Source organism: Spodoptera frugiperda, chromosome 12, assembly GCF_023101765.2.
Source record: "Spodoptera frugiperda isolate SF20-4 chromosome 12, AGI-APGP_CSIRO_Sfru_2.0, whole genome shotgun sequence".
NCBI classification, from domain to species: Eukaryota; Metazoa; Arthropoda; class Insecta; order Lepidoptera; family Noctuidae; genus Spodoptera; species Spodoptera frugiperda.
The window spans coordinates 5,938,771-5,961,449 of record NC_064223.1 but is presented as its reverse complement, the minus strand read 5'-3'; the positions used below and the strand labels follow the sequence as shown (position 1 = coordinate 5,961,449).

Sequence of the window (22,679 nt, the reverse complement as noted above, 5' to 3'; positions counted from 1 at the left end):
GATCCTCCCTTAGTACGAGTTTGCTTTACGTTGAACGAAAACGAAACAAGAGCCTGTTCGGCTCCCTGATTGGTTGGTTTATTCTAGCCGACCAATCAGAGAACGCGCTCTCGTTGCTATTACTTTAAACGTAAAACAAACTCATTCTAAGGGTACTGTTAGATAGATTTGTCACGTTTTTAGGCTAAGGCTATGTTTATACGCGATTAGGATTAAGTAGGTTTAGGTAGCTTTTGTTAACCAGTTTATTTATTGCTTTTGTTTTTGCCAAATATGGTAATGGTGTTGATTCTGCGCATTATCACCTTTCAGTTACTCCAAAAACAGGAGATTGCGGCAAATTTTAGTTCGAAAAGCAGGAATAGGAACGGGGTGGGTTTTAGTCAGTACTAGTCTGACACTCCCTCTCGCCTCGCTCATGGCGGGAGAAGTCATTGGATGATTTCCTCCTCTCTCAGAAAAAGCACCTAACGTGAATAAAATCACAAAACATTTCAAAATTAAAACACCTTTAAATAAAAGTTACAACTAAAATATTTACGGAATCATTATACAAGTCGTTAATTTATTTGACAAAAGTGTGTTCCTTTTGTATACAAAAGGAACTTACTTGTATACAAAAGGAACTTACTTACGAAAAAGGAAAGTCGTTCAAATGCTATAGCATTCGTTCAAATGCTATAGCATTTAAACGACTTTCCTTTTTCCTAAGGAAATTAACAGGAAACATTTAACTGCTATAAGTAATTTATCAAAAGGTAACAGCCGATTAAAGGAAACTGATTCGTATTGTGTTGTATACAATAGTCAATTTTCTACTTACGTAACAAGTGTTTAAGAAGTTCAACAATATGTTTAGAAAGTCAGTTGCTATAATTATTAAAGTAGCAAAAATAACAATACCTATTTACAGTTGACATTTAAAGATTTATTTTTCTTCTCCTATCATACATATCTTCTGATTTATTTCGTTGCGGGATCCAATATTCATGTCTCTGGGTCTGGGACGCGCCAGCCTCGAGTGATCCGGTGTTTTCATGATTGTATCCACTATAGATCCTGGCTTACAGGAGTTGCAGCAGTTTTAAAAGTTGTGGTGGTTTGTCCCAAAAAAATAAATTACAGTTGATACGGTTGGAGGAGTGGTACAAGGTATTGGGATAAGTGTACGAAAAAATATCTATACTAGTCTTTGCTTACATAGGTTTAAAACTGTAAAAGGTTGACCCAATTTATCAGGGTAGAAGTGTCAATAAGTTCAACAATGAAGCTTCAACAATACACTTCCTTTACCAATTCCCAGTTTCCTCCGTAATTGTACCAGCAGTGGTATAATTGAGACAATCTTCTCGTTCTATTTCTGGACCTAAGTCAGGTCCAATCCTGTCGGCTGTCGGTACTTGCCATACTTGCAATTTACTCATTCTGACAGCTTCATAAATTGTGACCTCGTTGGCCTCATGCTTTTGTGTCAAATAGGCACAAGGACTTCATTTGGCTTGGTTGTTTTTAGTAAATATGGGTCAAAATCGACATTATATAAATAGATTATGTTGGCTAAAAATAACGTTTTAGGTAGGTAGATAACGTAAGATTAATGTAAGAATTTGAGAGATTTACAAAAAAAAATTGATGTTATTATTTCTAAAATTAATTTGTATCTACATGTATAGAAAAAAACCCAATTTTAAGACACTCAGTCAGATGATTCGCTAACATTTGTAATGTAAAAGTATATAGGTAGGTATTCAGCTTTCATCCAACCACAATCGTGTCATCAAAATAAGAAAAGATAGTTCTCAGAAAATTAACACCAAAATATTAAACTTTAAAAAGGATTCCCTCACTGCTTGTGACAAGTTCAAAATTAATTACAGAACAGTAACTGGGGCGTGTGATTACACTTCATAATCTTTTACGAGTGACTAAAATGTCAGCTCAAGGACAATTTCCTTGCCAAAACTTTGACACTCCATATATTTTACCGTCAATCATAATGTGTGTCTTCATTTCTTTCTTTCTTTCTTTGCCACGGTATGTCAACAGTTGTCTTTTTGTAATGTTTGGTCACGACTCGACGGGAACTCACGGGCGGGCGCCATTAGTTCGGGAAGCGAGAACTCACACAAAAGGTACAAATATCTGTTTGTAAGACATGTGACCATATACAGTAGGTATATCTGACAGAATGGGTTCTGTAGGGCTGGTCGAAGACGATTTTTGGTCACGTACTAACAGATCTTAATATTTATGTATTAACGATCAAATATAAGGAAAAACATTACATAATAGGTGGTCCAAATATGGTTATTGGAATTTTTACTAAACTCACGCTTGCTACCCATGAAAAAGACTACGCATCTAGAAAGGTAACAAAAACAACTATTGATAAGCAACTAAGATCCTCGTCCAATATTAAAAAATGATTTAAAAAAGCTCTGATACGATAAAATATTACTAAATTAAACGCCTCAAAACACCAGCTTCATTCACTAGATTGTTATAATGAACTAACCAACCACCATTTACCTGTAGGAATTTCAACACAGGAATAGCAGCAGACAGGTACGTACGTTCCACACCAGACTATTCCAAACTCGTTACAAGTGCATTGTGATGCAAACTTAGCGCTGCACCCATTAACTAACACACCTCGTGTCGACAAACTAAACCACTGCACACTGCATAGTAATTACAAGATGCTAACTTTCCTTGTATGAAACATTAAACGTATGCCGGAATAACTAATTACATATTTTTCATGTATGTTCATATCCAACATTGTTGATAACCATCCAACTTAAGTAAAAATTACAAAATAAGTAATTATGGAAATTGACGAAATATTTGTTTGACATTTTCAATAAATCATCATCATCATCATCATCAGCCGAGAGACGTCCACTGTTGAACAAATAAATAGTGAATACTTTTTTTTAAAGTAGTATAATTCATGGAAAGCCATTCTATTGCCATTGGGAAATATTATGCGTTAATTTTGACGGACAAAAGACCTTAAAATTTAAATACTCGTAACAATCTCTTAAAAAACAAATATTAGTGAAATCAATAAGTGCTAAAAAAACAAAACTTAAATTAAATTAACTTCTGGTTTGCCTGAACGCAGATTTTGTGACACAGTGTATTTATCATCTTAGCTCTCATAATAATAGACTTATCTATTGGACTTAATTATATTACAGTAATCATAGTATTGGACTTAAGTATGAATTAATAGTGAAATTCCACCAGTTCCAAAAAAAAAAAACATGACTGCTTAAACTCAATCAAATGTTTCGTCAATCAGCCCTGATCTTTAACCAGCCGGGGTAGCACAACCGTCCGGGACCGGGTTGTACCGGTGACCTATGAGCTCAGGAGACTCGCCTTTTAAGGGCCGGCGCCGGCTGCAGCCGTGTCGCAAGACGCAACAGCCGCAACGTGCGCTGCCGATGCATGCTTCTTACCTGTTCAACATGTCACATTGAGGTCAATTCATTCTGGAAGCTTTTATAGCATGTGTTTTCATGTTTTTTTGAGCAAGAACCTCACTATTGTAATACCTAATTACGGTGTGATGTACTTACCTAGCTAAGTCTCTGTATTGATTCAACATAATCGTTATGTTATTAATATAAAATATAATCGAATTTAATTGTTTGTATTTGTAGTTCAGTCGACATGGTTAGTTTTTTTAAAAAGGACTACTATCGAGATACTATTCCCAAATGTGTCTTAAAGGACTTGATAAGTGCGAAATATCTTTTAACCATCAGAGATATACAAAAAAACCAACTACTTTGTAATCAGTGGATATCCAAATCATGATAAATAAGTGCACGTAGTATCCAAACGCCTATTTGATATTTCAAGGACTATCGTAAAGCGATAAACTCATTGGCACGCTCCTCGTGTAAAATCGGAAGCGAATGCGCACGCGCATGACAATAGCAACAACACACGTAAAAGCTTCGTGTTATTAATTATTAAATAATGTTAATAGTTCGGTCAGTTTGGGAGCATGTGCAGTCATGTGGTGCCATGTTTGTATTTAACGAGGTGATCTTTATGATATTTTACGAGCGGACGATGTTTAGAATTTATGAGGATTGATGAGGTCTTAAGTAAACCTATATGGTGTACTAAAGATACCTAAATAATAATGGATAAGTAACTAATTATTGTATTAAAAATTTCGATTCACTACGTTGTAAAGTATATAGGCGGGGACAGCTCGATTCAGGGTTGTAGACGAAATACTAATTTCAGGGCACAACAATACGTGTATCTACTTAAATACGATCGGCAATTACTTACTTATTTATTGCTTCTAAGGGCCATTTTACCACAACGCGCAAATGCTAACTAAGGTATCTATTTCAAAATATTTAATTTATTCTCTCTCTTGTTACAGTTGGAGAACGTTCAATGCTGTTTGGATTTCCTTCACGCGCAAAAAGTCCAAGGATTAGAACAAGTAACAGCTGCGGACATCCGGGATGCTAAATTAAAAGCAGTCTTAGCATTATTTTTTGCGCTCAGCCGACATAAACAAGCCACAAAACAAAGAACAGCGCCATCTACCGGTACTGGTACGAACGCAAGCAAAAACTCCAGCGAAGATGTTTCATTAAATGCAGTCCAACGCATAACAGGTGGCAGCAGTTGCGATGAAATTTTAACAGCGTGTGGCAACAACGTCGAGATGACGACGTTAACAGCAAATAGGTAAGTGGATTTTATTACTTTTTGATATATTTCTTATATTAAATATGCTAAAATATTAACTGAAAACAGGAATATTATTCAAGTCGATTTTAGCGCCATCTGTGTAACGTTCTCGAATTAACTGCTACAGTACAAGTGAAAGTGTTGCAGCTACTTGACGCTAGATGGCTCTTTCTTAAACTTCGAAAAAGCTTCTGTTTGAGCTTTATTTTTTTTTTATATAACATTTCGAGTATCTTAATCTTTTGATGTTGGAAATGTTCAAATGATTTTAATGAATAGTAAATTTAAATAACACAATGTACTTGTCGATCTAACTGTATCCACAAAATAAAGCTAAGTTACCGACTCAAACGAGTTTGTACTAAACTGAGTACTTATACCTACCTTAGCACTAAAGTTAAAAACTTAAGTTCTCATTTGCCTATAAGTCTGAAATAACTTGCTCGTAGGTAACTTGAAGTAAGTAGTCTGTAGGTAAGTATTTACGTTTAACTCAAAATGGTTCAAAGCTTCGCCAACTGTTTAAAATTATTTTCGTGTTCGGTTCCAAAGTTGGACGCTCGGTCTTCGCAGCCAACATTTATAAATAAATGTTTTTGAGCTTATCCACTTTGGAAACTGTTTGATTATTTAAGTAGGTACCTACTTAGATAGATATTCCTCTACTTTAGTTTTCTGGTTGATATTTAAGATAATTTTATTAATGCTCTAATATTATCCAATTACCTACTTTACGTAATTTAGGTAAGTTAATTATATTGGCTACGCATAATTAATTTACGTAGATGATTTGATGATTTATGAATCAGTATTACCTACTTACTAGCCTGCCTTCATCGACTTTACCTAGTTTTTTATTACGCAACAATGGACATGTATTACCTACCTATTTACTCTTGAAGACTTTCATTTAAGTGATGAAGATATAAACATAAACTCAGCCATCAATATTTATAATTTTTCGAATAGGTGGTAGGTAAGATGTTCTAACTTTTTTAGTTTTTATTATGTTGTTTATCAAATAATTTAGAAATTTCCTCACCAAAATTTATGTTCCTATATATTTTTTATATAAAAAAGTCACTAAAAACCCATCCACTGACTTATGCAATGTTAAAAGGAAGATTTCCATCAGCGTTAAACTTATTCTAAGTCATAAATTACGTAAAACACGAAGAAAATAAACAAAAGCACATTGTGAAATACAGAAATACGGAATATTCGAAACCGAGTTACGTCGGGTTTTAGTTTAGTCGGAAGATCGGAAATGCCTGCCACAGTGAAAGCTATAATTCTTGCGTACAGGCCGCCCAGTGACACGTCTATTTCTGTCTAGCGCCCTCTGTTGGCGAGTTGCCGAGATGATCTGATGCAGGTTTACTCATGTTCTATGTTAGTAAACAAAGACTGCACTTGGCAACGTGAACTTGAAAGATATCACCTTTGGCAACGTTGTTGTAGCGAAATTCATGTTTACTTTTTGTTCCGAAATTGTCTTCTGAATATTAAACTATTTATTAGAGAATAAATTATTTTGTTATTTTTTTACTTGAATCGTTCCTTCTCTCCCGTTGCACCCGTTCTCGCTGTTTACAAAATAAAGACCTAAATATTTATCACAAAAAAAAAAAAACACAAATTAAAGTGAATAGACCTGAACTGACTTTAAATGTGTAATCTACTTACCAATAAAGCAGCATATTTTACGAATAGAACTCATAAATCACATAAACATAACAAGAACAAATAAAAACATAACATAACATACCAATTTACTACCAAAAATCAACATTAAATGCCCAAAACTAAAACTCTTAAAACGAGCAATAAAACACTGAAACAAACCATAAACACAACAGGTATAGCCACCGAGACATAAAAAAGCTATTTACATATTAATAAACGTTGCACTGGGACTGTGGTTGACGTCCCTCAACCCTCTTGACACCGGTCAATGCTTCCCTGATTGCTAGCACAATACGAGGATGTCACGTCAGGAGCCGAACTTGACTCACGACAAAGAAGCTAACAAGCCATTGTTTGTCATTTGTTGCGTCGCCCGAGTGACTAGCACGTGCTTTGTGAGGGTAAAAATTGGTTTCATAATGACTCTTTTAAGTTTAAGTCGTGTTTTTTGTTAGTTTTATTGCTATTGTGAGAAAACAGAAGCAAGTTTTAGTTGTACTTTGAGTTGAAAGAAAAAGATTTTTGTAAATTAACTAAAAATCACGGTTTACTAGATCCAGACGTGCGTTTGCGCACGAAGATTCCCTCCGTGACTCGAAATTAGTAGAGCTTTTCTCCATTAATTCACGTAAACCGTGATTTTTAGTTAGATTTTCCCAAGTAAGACTTTGTGGTTTTTCCTATAAAACCAATGTCCATTTCTTCTACGATGCAGTGATTTAAGGAAATGACACATCATAGGTGATAATTACTTGTCTAATTTAGCTTTCTGTAACAATGATAAGTTATCCAGTCAAAACCCGCGCCGACAGGAGTTAATTGCCTTCGCCATTACAGTAATGTAACGTTAAGTTTTCAACTAATTTGTTACTAAAATGGTTTACCTACATCATGGTGCTAAGTTTAAAAATATCCTATTGAGCTAAACAGTATTTGAATTGAGAAGACGGTTGATCACGATGTGACAAGTTTGAATGCAAAAAAGGATTTGTGAATAGAGGTCGTCTCATTTTTGCAACTTCAAAGCAAAAGTGAGTGCATTCCTTGGCCCAAAGGAACCGGTCTACATTTAGAATTCCGCCAGTTTTTCACATAGGTGAACAACCGAGGGCGCACGTTTATACAATGGGACCACTTTCCTTACCGGGGCCGTCCATGTAAGGGCCCAGCCCGCCGAGAGTCCCAACTGAATGCCTTTTATGTGCCCTGAGTAAACACTCAAACAGATCATTAAGTAGGTATAATGATATAGATTGTGCAACACGTCAAAATGTCGCCGTGACATTCAACGTGATGCAATAGTTGTTGCTGTGGAAGTACCACTCGTATGCCAATGTTTTTGGTATTCAATACTAATAAACGTTAATGTTAATTTTAAAAACCATTACGAAAACGTTGGAATAAATCTAAAAGAAAAAATATCACCCGCATTACGTATAATATAAGCTGAAGACGTGTGACATTTTCCCGTATCATGGTAATGCCAGGATTCTCCGGGGAGTAGGTAAAGTATTCGGTATTTCAGTTTATTCGTAAAGGCATTCGTGTCCACAGAGACACGAATCGATAGCGTTGACCTCCATAATCTGAATCCGAAAATAAGCGGTAATACTTTTTAAAATAAACGAAACAAAAACGTAAAAGCATTGTGCGAACCCGTCAGAGTTAATTACCAAAATTCGCGGCGACCGCGACCTGACACCCCGATCAATCGTAATCGACGCGAAAATTCTTCAAAACTTAATTCTCCAGATAACGGTGCCCTGACAGCTGACAGAATCATCGCTCATTTTAAATAACAAGACGGCTCAGTCTCATGCCGCGATAAGTGTACAATTACTGAGGGCTGAGGGGCCCAGGGTTCGAGTAGCCAATTACAGAAGTTAGGAACGGAACGGTGCGGTGGTGTGAATTTAAGAGCTCATATCGAATTTCTCGTTGAGTCGTCAACATAAACAACGCCGCAAGGCTAATTGCTGCTTAGTGCTTTACTCCCCTAGAGCGAACGCGGCCATTTTAATCGCCTTACGTGTGCACTTATTTTCTTACAAAACATTGATCCTGTTTACAACCTTGCAATGTAATCCTTTGAAGAAACATGTTCCTTGTAAACTGCATAGCTTATGTGCACGTTGAAATCTTTCTGTTGCCATAGCAAGTTCGGTATGTTTGTGGTTAGCAGCCGCATCGTGTCCCGGCCTGTTTGTTTACATATCGCTCGCGCCGCTCGTCACTATCGCCTGTCTATTCCGTCAACAAACATAATTCTCTTACTTCCACGCTCCTTAATGGTAATGGGATACACAAATACCCGCTGTGGGCTTAGAGATGTGGTGTCTGTTGCTTTAAAGTTTACATTGACCGTGATCTAGGAGATTATCTTTCTAGTATTGACATTCATTCTATTAGAAGGGATTAGGAAACTATCGATTTTATTAAAATGTAACGAAGGGTTTTTTATTGTCACCCTAAAAGCGTTGGCGTTTACACAAACTTTCAAACCTCGGTATCCGAAATTGATTTAAAGCAAACCCGTCAAAAACACGGAACACCATACCATGGTGAATTTTTGTAATAGGAAAATGTCTCAAGCAGATTCGAGGCGGACGGCTCGCTTTACGATCGTCGGAGTTGGAGCTCGGGCCGGGGTGGCTGACGGGCCCCTGTTGAAATATCCACTTATTAAACTGCACTCTTTATTGCTCGTAAATTACGCCTTATGAGTTCAATGCTTCGTTTAATCCGGCTGTTGTTACGAATGGACAATACGTGCTGCTCTTAAGACTTACTGTCTACCCACTGAAAGGATTCTTGGAGCTGAAATTGTTTTGAGTGATATTGATGACAGCAGACAGATATAGATATCGACAGAAATATACCATACGTAGTGAAATATACGAATAGAGTTAAAAATGGCTTGGAACATTGAAAGATAAAACATTATTTTATTGCATTTAGGTCTTCAATAAACTGAATTTCAGTAGAGCTGATATAGATAGAATACACAAAGACAGAACCATCAAAATGCAGAAAATTTCACCAAACAATTTAAAACGTTGCAATTCCCATGTTGAACATTGCTAAAATGTAACAACCCGCATCCGAATGGAGCCCCTATAGCAAACTTGGAACTTTTGCGTGTAAAATGCGATAGAGATCGTGTCTCCAAAAATACATCTTCTCAAATTGATGTACAACTTATACCAAAGCGACAGCATAATGGTGGGGTACAGGCGTCCCATGCCATCGACACCGCTTCAAAAATATAATTCATATTTTCTCACGTTCGTATTATAAATCACCGGTTGCTTTTAGATGTTCCACGAATAGTTTAATCCGTTTTCCGAGCGAAAGGGGGAATTAGTTGATCCTTAGCCGAGCGCCGCACATTTCCGCGTTGTTTCAACACTTATTTGAAAGTCAGTTATTTTAATTGATTTTATTAGGAATTGAGGAAATTGAGTTTTGATCTTATGTTGTTCTGTGGAATAGTTGTGACATGTTGGCGAAGTTGGTTGTGCGTTTCGCTGAAGTTCATTTGTGGGCCGCAGTGCAGCAAATTCCTGTGACGTGGAGTAAAATGTGTGGCCGTTTACATTTTGTTTGCATTTCGCATGCTGCTCGCAGTTCCACGCATCGCTTGGAGCATTTAGACCAGTTACTGCGGTTACTTTTAAGCTATTGTTAATTAAAACAAAGTACGAGTGTTGTACTCTCTACTGTGGCCATATTTAGTTTATCTCAAATCTTTGATGTTGATTTTCTACAGCGAGTGTTCAGGATTTGTAACACAGAGTCGGAGGCTGGTGGTCTATAAATAGAAGCTGTTTATAATTCCAGTGAAAGTTCTGTAATAAATAATACGAATTGTTTATAATTAAAGTTATGGGGGATCAGCTAGCTGTTGATGATGCAAGCTCATGAAATATAGTCGTTGTTTTTTTACTAAGAATTGTATAATAATGTTGAACTATTTCTTTTTCACGGCTTTAATAGTGAAGCATGAAGTCCTTGATCTTGTTAGAAAAAGTATTAATTATTTGATAAATTTTGGTATTCTCAGACCTAAAGTACGACATTCTAACTTATGTTTAACTTGCTTTAACTAAGCTAACAAAACAACAAACTGAAAAGTAGGTGTACATACAAGTAACCTACACTTCTCAAGAAATAAACTACTAAAGGACCATAATAAATGCTTCTGTTGTTATATTAATGGCGCAACGTAACATTGTCAACGGTTTATTTATCTTTTTAGTGTTTGTTCTTTCAAACCGCCCTCCGCTCCGCCGCAAACACATGTAAACAGCGAAAACAATAGGAGCGTTCATGCTTTTTCATACATTTTTTACTAGCAACACCGAGTTTTATGACATTTTTAACGATAGAGAAAATATTTACTTACTTATGTTACGACTGCGGTTGATTGTTTTGCTTTTAAAGTTTAAAACTTAGAATATTTATTTGTAAATAAATGCTCGTCGAGTTTTGCAGTAAAATCTTCCACAGAGCTATTGAAAATACAAAATTACCCCAATGAATGGTTTATCTATATTTGTAGCGAAATAAATCAAAATTAGTTCAGAGATTTAGGTGTTATAGCGTCACAAACATATTCACTTTCGCATTATTAAACATATTAGTAAGCTATAGAAACGAGAGGAAATCAATAATACGAGGTCCCTAATAAACAGTTACTGAGTTATAGCCGTTTATGTCATTAGAATCGATAAGTATGAATACGTAGTGACTGGTGACGCAATATCCATAGGGCAGTGACGCACCCTTCCGATTATTACAATGCGATCTACTAAGTACTATGCGAGATGTAGTCAACAGATTAATATTGCATTCGTTTTATCGATTTATCAGTAAAATTTTACTTTTACTCGTAAGTTTGAGGTCCCAATATTTCTGGAGAATACATAGGCGTAATAAAATCACTGATATGAATGCCCAAAATGTGTGTACACAGTACACAACATTTCCTCTTCCTATCTCGTATAAAATTCAATCCGTGGTCATAATTCCGGACCCTTCTCAACAAATGTCGACAAGTAACGGACATAAGCGGACATAAAACCATGTCTGCCGAAAGGTAATCGTAGTTATCTGGTGCGTAGGAAACTGTTTACCGCACACCTCTGTAAATTATTTTGCGGCCCAACTCGAGTGATTTAACGAGATAAGCCGCGAACCCTTCTGGGAGTGCATAACGTCATCCCGCTAATGCAAGGGTCCCCTCCCTAGCGCAGATGGCACCCGTGCCGTCAGTTTTTCATACATCTTCTAGCCAGGGCTGTGCGTACGGAATTAGGAATAGATACTATTTGGAATAAATACTGTTATCTTAAACTTAAATAATGTAAGTTTAAGTACAGACGTTTCATTGCATGAATGAAACGTTCAAAGCTCAGTACCTACTGCCTCAAGTAACCAACAAACAAGTTCCATCATTACCACTTTAATGGTCAGCACGACTGTAAATCAATGCGGATGGTGCAATTTAACGGTTTCCCATAATCCGAAGCATCGGACACCATGGCGTAAGTTGAGCTTAACGAGCGGCCGATGCGGGCTTGACGACGGACGGACAGCCCTGGCTAGTATTAGCATTCGCTGCATCCCGCCGCGCGATCACGGATTCGGAAGGGGCGAAGGCCCTTGCGCTTTCGACGGCTGTTTTGTCTGTCGTGCGGACGCGATGGTCGCGCGTGCACGCTTTCGTGCGCCGGCAGTAGCACGCGCCCGCGCCGCGCGCCGCTGAACCGCCGCGAGTGCGCCTCCACTGTGACAAATCGTGTTAAGGATTATTGTTTATGGTGTGCAAAGCTCGCTGCCGTGTATTTATAGCTTGAGTAAAGCGGTGTTCTAATCGGAGTTGTTTAAGTGGACGCAATACGACCAGAGATGAATTTCATGTTTACGTTTTCTGCCGTATTTGTAGTTAATTCTAGCGGTTAGTCGTTTTGTTTACAAGCGTGAATCACTTCTCCGTATTCTGACTTAACAAGAACTTAAGAAATTGTGAATTTATCTTGAATGGCATGAGTTCATAAATTAGTCAAGCTTTCAAGAGGTTCCAAATGAATGGTAGAGGCTTTTGAATTGAGAATTACTGTGTATTATAATGTCACATCAGACGGTTTAAACTCTGCTAAGTTACCAATGTTAACTCCTTGTGCATACTTAGGACCGAATTATACGAAAAACAACTCGGTTACATGGTACTTCGAATAAATTTAAAGGTTTTCAAGTGCCTTCTTAAGGTATTATAAAAGGTAAACATTTGATCTTGTTATCTTAATATTGGATCTTTTTCGGTTTAAGTTTGGATGCGATGTGGCATCGGTTTCGATCGTGAAATGTAACAAGGTTCGCGTTTTAAGTCATTGCTGTGTAGTGGAGGCTGCGCGGGAGTGTGCGAGTGAAGGACCGGGTTATCTCGGCCTGGATGCCGCCCACGGGCCGAGCCTTACCGACTGGTTAAACCCACACTAATAAAATTTCGAAATTAAGTGCATGAATTGATATCAAACGTATTTAAGGTACCTGTATTATGAGCTGCGGATAACGTAAAAGGTTACCGGGGCTCCAGCTCAAAGCAGGAGAAGGAACGGGGTGGTTTTTAGTCAGTAAGAATCTGATACTCCCTCCCGCCTCACCCAAGGCGGGAGAAGTCATTGGATGATTTTCCCCCTCAAAAAAAAGGTACCTCTTTTATGTAAGAGTATGTACGATTCTAAGAACTTTGTTTTACTCCAATCCTTTGCTATTATTGTGGACATCGCGTGTCACTAATGTATAGCTGTTCTGTGACTGACAAGATAATGCTGGCTCCCATCAATCAAAGCATTGACAGCTTGAGAATTTACTTAAACGTTCTTTTGTTTGGATTTTTTGTCACAAACATGTGTTTGTTTTTCTTTTTTTATTATATTGTTTTGGGTTCGGTGGTGACTATTTAGGTGTTTACTTTACACGTAGACTCTATATTTAATCTCATATTGTGATTTCTTTAAAGACACAATTTATTTTACAAAACCACTTAGGTACTAAAATCATAACTTAAATATAGATTATACATACCTACATATATAGACTAAATAATAATGAAAACTAAGACTAAACTATTTACAATATAAAAATGAAAATTGTATATAAGGAACATAAAAAAATTGTAGAAATCTCATTCTCATACTAGATATCTTAGATCTTAATTTTTTTTTTCATATTTTATTACATAAAAGTCTATCAATGGCGTAAACTTTGATTATACCAATCGACATGACCACAAACATTTAATACAGGCAACTACTTGCATAGACCAATAAAATCTAACTTTACTTGCTGCATACTTTAATCGTATGCATCACTTTCTACTCGTTACCCGCCCACGTTCAAATGCTAGTTTAACTGACCAACTCCAAGTTTCAATGCACAACTACACTTGGGAGCAAAGAAAAGAACACTCTATAACTTTAAAAAAATATTCGTTAAATAAAAAAAATATTCTCGTTTTAAAAGTAATTACCTATGCTGCCTTTCATACAACATTATGTAATCAATCAATAAAATATTTAAATAAAGAAATGAAAAATAAAACACGTGAGTGCAAACACGAAAAGTTAACGGCATTATTCTCAACCAAAAGTTTCAACAATTCTGCCAATTGAAACACAAAATTTGGTTTCAATAAATTAAGCTGTGTCATATCTCTCAAAGAATTCAATAAAAATAAAACAATCCAATGATGATAAGCTACCACGATGCTTAATAAAGCGGTAGAATAATGATTTGTTAAATACAATTTAAAGTTTTTTGAAGAAACACCCAATGGCTCCTTTACTTTGCTCTCAAGTGTAGTTCTTATAATAGATTTTCATCATACATAGTAACCAGAAGTATCAGTCATAGTGTGTCGCCAATAACTTTACAAAGGCATTTGGAACAGGACGATATAAAATTTACTGCACTATAAACTGAAACAATTTGACATATTATTATTTCGTTTGAAACTAGACTTTGTGTTTAACCTTTTAAGTATCAATAAAGGTTTTGGTTGGTAACTAAAAGTCCTTGCGAAATTAGACCATACTATGCTATACATATGGTATACTTATTAGTTTATTTGGTTTTTAAATTCGGTTTATTTTCAACTAGTAGACTACTAGTAACTAGCAGACTTAGCTTTGTCTACGGGTTCTCAACTTTTTCCTGGTCAAGGAACGCTTTTATAATTCTTGTTAAGTTACGTACTATTATTACTTCTACTTTTATCATGTGGTCCTAGACTATGGTTTTCTTTTTCTAATTCACTCATAAATATAGTGATTTTTAGACTGTTGCAACCAGTTGTTCGTCTTTGTTGTCACCTTTGATATAAGCTTTGACAGTTGTATTCGTTAGACTGAGGTGCTTGTGTATTTTTGTTTTCGTTTCGCGGACTAATTATGTTTTCAGCGGACCACAAGTGGTCCATGGACCACCGGTTGAGATCCACTGATGTAGGATAAAGGGGAAACTATAACCAATACCAATTAGACATAGTCAGAGAAAATAGGAAACAAACCAAACACATTAACCCACAATAACAATCGTTATAAAATAAGTTTTCATGACAAACATAAAACAAAGCTGAAATAGGTTTATAATGGCACATCATGAATAGAACCTTAACTATCAAACTATGCATAATATAATCCGTATTTTAATACAAGAGAACGATAATATAATACGGCAATTGAACAGGTATCCTACAAAGCTGGTTGTGCACCATTAAAGTCCAGTGTAAACGTGATTAATGTATCTGCAGCCATTCGCTTTGAAATAGCATCGCAATACAAAAAGGTGGAGTCGTGGGCAGACTAATATGAACTGCTAAGTTTAAGTTACAACGAGTTGCGTTGAGATTTTGCAAGTGGAAACTGGAAACTGTTTGAATTTTAATGTATTTATAAACATTTATTATTATTATTGAAATTGTAACCTTTTTTTTAGAACTAAGAATTAAATAATATATCGTAAATGTTCCATTTGATTATGAAATCTTTTCTTTAATATCTTTTCTTGAGATATTTATTCGTAGCTAAAATTACAAAAGCACACATTATACCAGCTTACCAGCCATAAGACGTCCACTGCTGAATATAGGCCTCCTCCAATGAGTTTCAGATAGGCCGGTTGGAAGCGACCTACATCCAGCGGTTCCCTGCGACATTAATCAGAAACAAAAGCACACAAGTCTACTAAACCTGTTATTCTCTTGTATATATGTCAAAGAATAAGATGTTATTTTTCTTCTTTAAAAATCTGTTGTTACACACAGAATGTCACCAAAACACAAAAGCATTGTTATTAAAAATTGCTCGTAAAAGTCAAGAAGGTAGCAATGAAGGTTGTTGTAAAAATGGTAGCAGCAGAAATGGTTCATTACAAATTCTAATTAGAGACAGGTGTGACCAACGACTTTAATAACAAAAGAGTGAATCTAGCAAGCTCTCAGTAGTAGCACGGAGTCTGGAATTGTATCCAGTATATGGCAATAGGCTCACCCCCTATTACATGGGACTATAACACAATTAATAGTGAAAAGTAGGTGTACATTATATAGCGGCATTACGTGTCGCAATGAGCACCTCTGCTACCCCTTCAGGGATAAAAGGCGTGACGTTGCTTAAATGTAGCAACAACAAACAAGCTAGAAGGAATACTTGACGCTTTAGAAATAACACTTGAACATCTGAATACAATCTAAGCTAATTGTGCTAAGTTAATACTAGTCTTTGTTATTTATACTAGTGTTAATCAATTTTCAAATTTAAACATTTGTAATAAGGTTGAAGTTCTAGCTGATGTTCAGGGTAGCTTAATGTGCGGCTGTCTATGTTAGTAGAATCTAAATTCCCAGCCGCTGCAGCGCTTGAAGCCAGTTTTACAACATCTTGATTAGTTTCCGATAAAATACTCGCAGCTATCCATTAGGCAAATAGAAATACATAATTTGAAATTTATTGATCTTTATTTGCATTTTATTTCAAAACGATATGAGTTATGTTCTAGTGATGTTTTAAACATGGTTTTCTTGAGCTTGCTAACTAAATAGTAAATGAAAACATCGATGGTTTAAGTGCTTTAAGTTCCGAATCGTAAGTAGCGTTCCATGTAATATGAGAGAGACTGTTTGAGTCGTCATAAAAATGTTATTTCTGTGACATGGCCGTGGTTTACGCTGTTTTTTTTTTTTTCAGTAAACACCGACGACCTGTTGACTGAATACACGTTTGCTCTCTGTACCTTTGTGGCTACACTTTTCTTTTTCTGTGGGATGGGAGACGTACTTTGTCATTAACGTTTTCGAACAAAAGCAGTTCGCATGAAAGACGAATATTGTCTACCAACCCGTTTGGTAAAATTAATGTTTAAATTATTACTTACAGCTAAATTAATGTTAAATTCATATAAACTTAGTTCATTAGCGTTGAGTATCAAATGACACTTATGTTAAGAACAATTTTAATTACGCCAGACAGTTCAGGAGGTTCGCGTTAGAACGGATAATGGCGTTGATTGGAATTTGTGATTTCTGTAGAAATTGTTAGTTCGGTTTTAATGTGTGTGAGTGTTTATCGCGAAACCAGTTCCACGGAGCGTCTGTAGGCGTGCAAACTTGCTGCAGTTCACTGCAATGCAACACTGGAATATATTTCAATACAAAAACCTCAACGTGAGAGAAGTGCTATGGCGAATATTTAACGCGTACAAGCTTTTTTTTGTTATTTATTTCTATACCTTAAAAATTTTTGTTATTGTTAATAGATTTCAATTGAGATTTTTCGCTTAGAAAATGTCTTGTTGAATATAATTCTTTATTACTTGATGTCTGTGTAAAAGCATTGTTTATCTTAAGTTTATAATCGTACCCACGTTTATTAGTGTACTAGAAGTTAAATAGTTAATTTAATTGCACACAAAAATAACTCGAACAAACTGAATAGTAAATAAATGTGTAGTTGTCACGCTAAAACGAATGACCCTCTAAATTCACCCGTATTTCCTGCATCTACAGGAACTAGGAGAATAGGGAACATAAAATGAATTTAAACTTTACGATACATATCTTTAACGTGTAAATTTCAACTATTTCGACTTATTTCCTTAAGTAATAAAATCTTTAATGTTTTAATGTGTCGTTGCCACAATATTGGATAGTATAGTTTGGCTGTTTCGTTTGGAAAGTGATGAGGGGTCGCTCTCCCCTACAGATTCTGGGCCCCTGTTACACAATAGCTCACATTCACACGAATAATCGATAAAAGCGTGGCCCTGGTGATCGAGTCCTTGTATGATCGTATGCGCGTGCACTGGACGTTAGGTCGCGTTTCGTTTACCCCAAATTTCAAACTATTGTTATCACATTCATTATGCAATGTAAGTCAATATTGTTCGCTGATCGTTATTCTAGATTGTACTGTTTGTTTTAGCCCCAATATTTTGAACACGTGTGCAATATTATTATGAAAGTTTGCCCTGTCAACATTTACCTAAATTTCAACAATGACAGAAAATTAACACTTGATAATGAATAATGAGAAGTAAGTAACACGTGCGACTGAGTATCGATATGAAGAATCGATTATTATTGCAATCGATTTATGACATGTGTGCAACGTACAGCGTGTTTATAATTAAAATGAATTAATTAACTGACACATCGGTGATAGGCGACGGAGCGTTATGCGAAAGCTTTGATAGTGACATCGCTGTTACTTATAAAGAGGTCATTGCGTTTAACAATAAAATAGGATGAAAGTTCTACTTGATTTGCAATTGCCGTTTAAATAGCAACCTTACTGTTTTGTGATTACAGTTAAAAATCTATTAACAAGTTTTGATAAATAAGGGTAGCTTTGTGTGCCAGCTGCAACTTCGTACATATTTGGTTAAGCCTCGCCATTTTGTTAAAAAAATATTTATTTTCTAAGCTTTCGCAGGCGGCCCCATTTGAGAGCACGTGTCTGCCTAATCGGAAAGAAAATATTATCACACTGTATAGTGGCGTGTTTTGTAGAGTGATATTTTTGAAGATATAAGGTATATGTCTACATCAATCTTTTGGACAACACATTTTAAGTGAACATAACTGAAATATCACTTTAAAACATCAACAAAGTTATTGAAAGTAACAAGTCTAAACTTCACTTAGCATTCCGAGAGTAAACGGCAAAATCTTTCAATAAATCGTTTGAAATGACTTTCTTTTTCGTGAAAACAATAATTTATTGGCAAAGTAAGCTCCATGGATGAAGTTTTGGAAAGTTTTTCGTCTCATGAATGACAGTGGAAAAAGGAGGGTGGGACGTGATAAATCTGACTTAGTGTCATGAACAGGCACTTTGAGCCCACAGGTACCGTGGTACATCCCTAATGAATATATATGATACCACCGCACTTCCTGCATTTCGTTAAAACACGCTTTATTACGAGTAATGAAAAAATATTGCGTTTTAATGACTGCTTGGTTAATGCTTATTCCATTTCCATATTTTGTGTCGCCATAAGCAAAGCTTTTAAATACCAGTTTTTTCGCATATTGGCGAAAAACTTAGGTCTCTTATCCGATTATGATTAATTATGTTACGGGTTCTACTTTAGTACGCATAGAAATGCTTTCTTTTGTATTCCTTATCCCAAGCCACATAAAAAATACAATCCGTAATACCAAAGTTCTACTAGGTATAGTAAATGTTCAGCATTTTATTTCTTTCTGCAATAAAGGGCATCTGCTAAAGCCTCCGATCCAAGCCAGCCATAAATCCAACCTTTCCTCCCCTTTGTTTAGAAGCGAAATATGAAAGCAAACTTTAAATAAAATTGAGCTCATTTCTTTTACACTGTCTGCCTTTGAATAAATAATGTAATCTCAAAGTAAATAATGGCTGATATTTTATTGCAAAATGTGTTCTCTTCTCTTTATAAGATGGTATCTTTTTAAACGACTGAACACTTATCTGGTGAAACATTGGCTTGGAGAACAGTTGTATAAATATAAACTGATTATTGTATTGTCCAGTTTGAAGTATTGGATGTGTATTCTTTGTTCCTTGAGGTCTTTATGGGTTTGTTTTTCATTGGGATCTAAAGTGGCTGGTAACAAAGTTGTTATCTTAATAAAATTACAAAATAAATTATAGTTTACTGTGTAAACGATAACGCAGCAGCTGGCTATAGCGGTGCCTAAGAGCTGGTCTATAAAGATGACCTGATGCCTTTACATGCTTGAGTCTTACTGACTTAAACCATTCCTACTCATGCCCTTCGGGCCGGAGCTCAGACAACCCATTCAATCTTCCACGGGACCATATCCCTTTACGTGCTAAGCTACGAATCTCATACTTTTTAGAGATAGTAGTACTCACTGCACATCATAAATGGGTTATTTTATTTACCTTAGTATTCTTGATTTCAACGACGCCATCTATTCCCAAAGTTTGAAAAAGAATAAAATCCAGCATAAATAATTTGACCTGGATTTTTGGGACGACGTTCATGATCCGTTCATCAATTACATTGGTGTGGGGATGAATACCATACAGTCTGAATTCAGTAAAACGTTCAGCAATAAATATTTTAACACATGCATTATGAAGGCAGGCGTGAGCGCGTCTGCTGAGATTTTTCGCATTGGAATTTCACACAAAAGGCTTTACGTTATTAACGGCACTCAGATGATATTAAAAGCTGATTTTGCTGCGTAAGGTTTGGTGTGATGTATGAGTGGTAGCGATTTTAGACATTATATATTAATAGGTTTATTTAACTGTCTCATTAGTAATATGATCATTAGTAAATTAAGAAGATTTGCATCCTTTGAATAGAAACTTTTGTTTGAATATTATTTTTTTTAACAAAAACAGAAACAGTAATTTTTATTGTCACCTCAATTTTATTTAAGTCAGGTAGTATTCCTAAAACCTTTTCCTAAATCTGAAAAATACTATGCTGAAAACCGCATCAAAATCGTTTCTGCCAACCGAGAGATAAAAAACACAAACATACATACAGGTAAAACTGAGAACTTTCTTTTTTAAATTCGGTAAAAATCTTCCTCTTATACCTTCACACTCCGAGCCAAACCTACATTGAACTTCGGATAAGTACAAGAAAAATAAATGTTTCTCAAGATCCATTTCTTTTGAAATAACGTACTCCTATACAGACATCCAACAAATATATCATAGAACATAGAATTGATGCAACATAGAACATAGCAGTTGCAGCTTCATCACGTCACCAAGTTATAACAAAGTTGCAAGTCTCCCCGCTAGTTTCTCACAACTTGGGTCGAACAAAGCAGTGCCCCGACTCACGCCCCCATCCGCCGCTCACAAACAAACACCCTGTTTATAGCAGCTATTGTATGGGCTTAATTAATTTGCTTTTATGTGAGCAGTCTTTACGTTTTCGTTGAATCATGATCAGCACAAACATTTTGCGACTTTTTCAGTTCCTTTTTTTAGTCTTTTAGTCGCAAAGGGATTTGTGAGGTGTTTCGTTTTGTGTGTTTCAAGCGTTCTTCTTGGGTTAGGTAAAATAAGTATTGATTGGATAGATATTGGAGAATTACAGATATTGGAGGCGTTATCACGATGTAGGTAATTATTTTTTTTATCCAATCAGTGTCACAGGATACGCAATCTGACACAGATATGTCTATATCACATGAATAACCTGTAAGTGGTCCCTGCTGGCCAAAGGCCTCGTCTCGCACGGAGATTTGAGTATTAATCACCACGCTTGCTCAATACGAGTTGGGGAATCTATATTACATGTATCGTATTGAATTATTACTTTAATTATTATTAAAAGACAAGTTATGATTAACATCATTATTATAACATAATATACCAAAGAATAACGTATTAAATGGACATAGAGCAGCTGTTTATTAGACGATGAAAACATAAATTGCTAACACTTAGAGGAGGCGATAAATTTAAATGAATTAATGCGCTGCACCGGCCATTACTAAGCTAATTTGACGCTATTTATAGTTGATTGTACGTTTTAATTATACGGGAATAGTTAGACTGATTGTATAGTACTGTACCCTTAGTACGAGTTTGCTTTACGTTTAAAATAATCGAAACGCGTTTGGCGCTCTGATTGGTCAGCTCGAATACACCAACGAATCAGAGCGCCGAATCCGATATCGTTTTGATTACTTTAAAACATAAAGCAAACTCGTACTAAGGGTACAGACCGGAGCCCAAAATAAGTAAGTAAGGTCAAGCTTAGGATCGAATTTAAAACCATATTTGATGTTGACTCCCGGAACCACAAGAACACTAAGTAATGATATTTCACCACTTTTACGTTGTTAGTATGTTCGGTTTAGTTTTGTTTAGTCTTATCAACTGACAAATGTTTTGACGTATTTTTCACACCAAATATTTAAAAATATGTGTTAGTTAAGCTCACAGCAATTTGATAAAAGATTTTCACATATTATTTAAAAAAAATCTAAACTCTATTAAATTTAAAAGTCCGAATGGTTTATTAATTTTAATACAAATAGGGTAAAGTACCCAATTATCAGCACTTTAAGGGTTAGTCCTAATTTAAGCCAATTTATTATTGTGAAAAAAAGGCTTTTGTCCGTTAAGGCAAATTTTATAGTTATAATATTTAATAAGGAAGACGATAATAAAAGAAAAACATGATTGACCTCTATCCAAGATTATTTAGACAAGTAAGAATAAAAAATGGGTCTGTCACCATTTACTGGCACCATCTCCACCAATTACTAGCATAGAGTAACCCAATTATCAGCACCTAACTATCACTGTTAGGAATTGCATTAAAAAAATTAGTTACATTATTAAAATCTGTTTTTAATTATTTTTTATATAGTTTTTTTAAGTAGGTAACATAATAATTAGGTACTTATAATCTAATAATACTTTTATCTGTATAAGTCGAGCAAAAAAAGCGTCACGGCCGTACCATCCTTTTCTCGAAACCATTCAGGCCAATTTCGACCGCCTATAACTTCGTTGTGGATAAATCAAGAAGCCTGAATTTTCAGATACTAAGCAGGCATTGTACAAACATGGTATATTTGAATTTTAACCATTACTTTAAGAATTACGCAATTCTATTTGAGCGCCATTTTCCCATAAAAACAACATGATGGTAAAATAATTTATTTTAATTGAAACCAAATGTAAAAAAATGCCATAAAAAATCGGAATTTATTTTTG

At 35.6% G+C, this 22,679-nt stretch overlaps 1 protein-coding gene across 23 annotated transcripts in view; it reads left to right on the top strand.

The window, feature by feature from the left end:
• LOC118262397 (protein sickie) overlaps positions 1-22,679 on the top strand; it is a 211,556-nt gene that overhangs the window by 116,137 nt on the left and 72,740 nt on the right. For 22 of the 23 annotated variants that reach the window (XM_050697309.1, XM_050697307.1, XM_050697316.1 and 19 more), the window contains one exon: positions 4,415-4,728. In XM_050697309.1, coding sequence (XP_050553266.1) covers positions 4,415-4,728 — 314 coding nt within the window. Of the gene's footprint in view, positions 1-4,414; positions 4,729-12,109; positions 12,240-22,679 lie in introns of those variants that run through there. The other variant, XM_050697326.1, reaches the window with a different exon arrangement.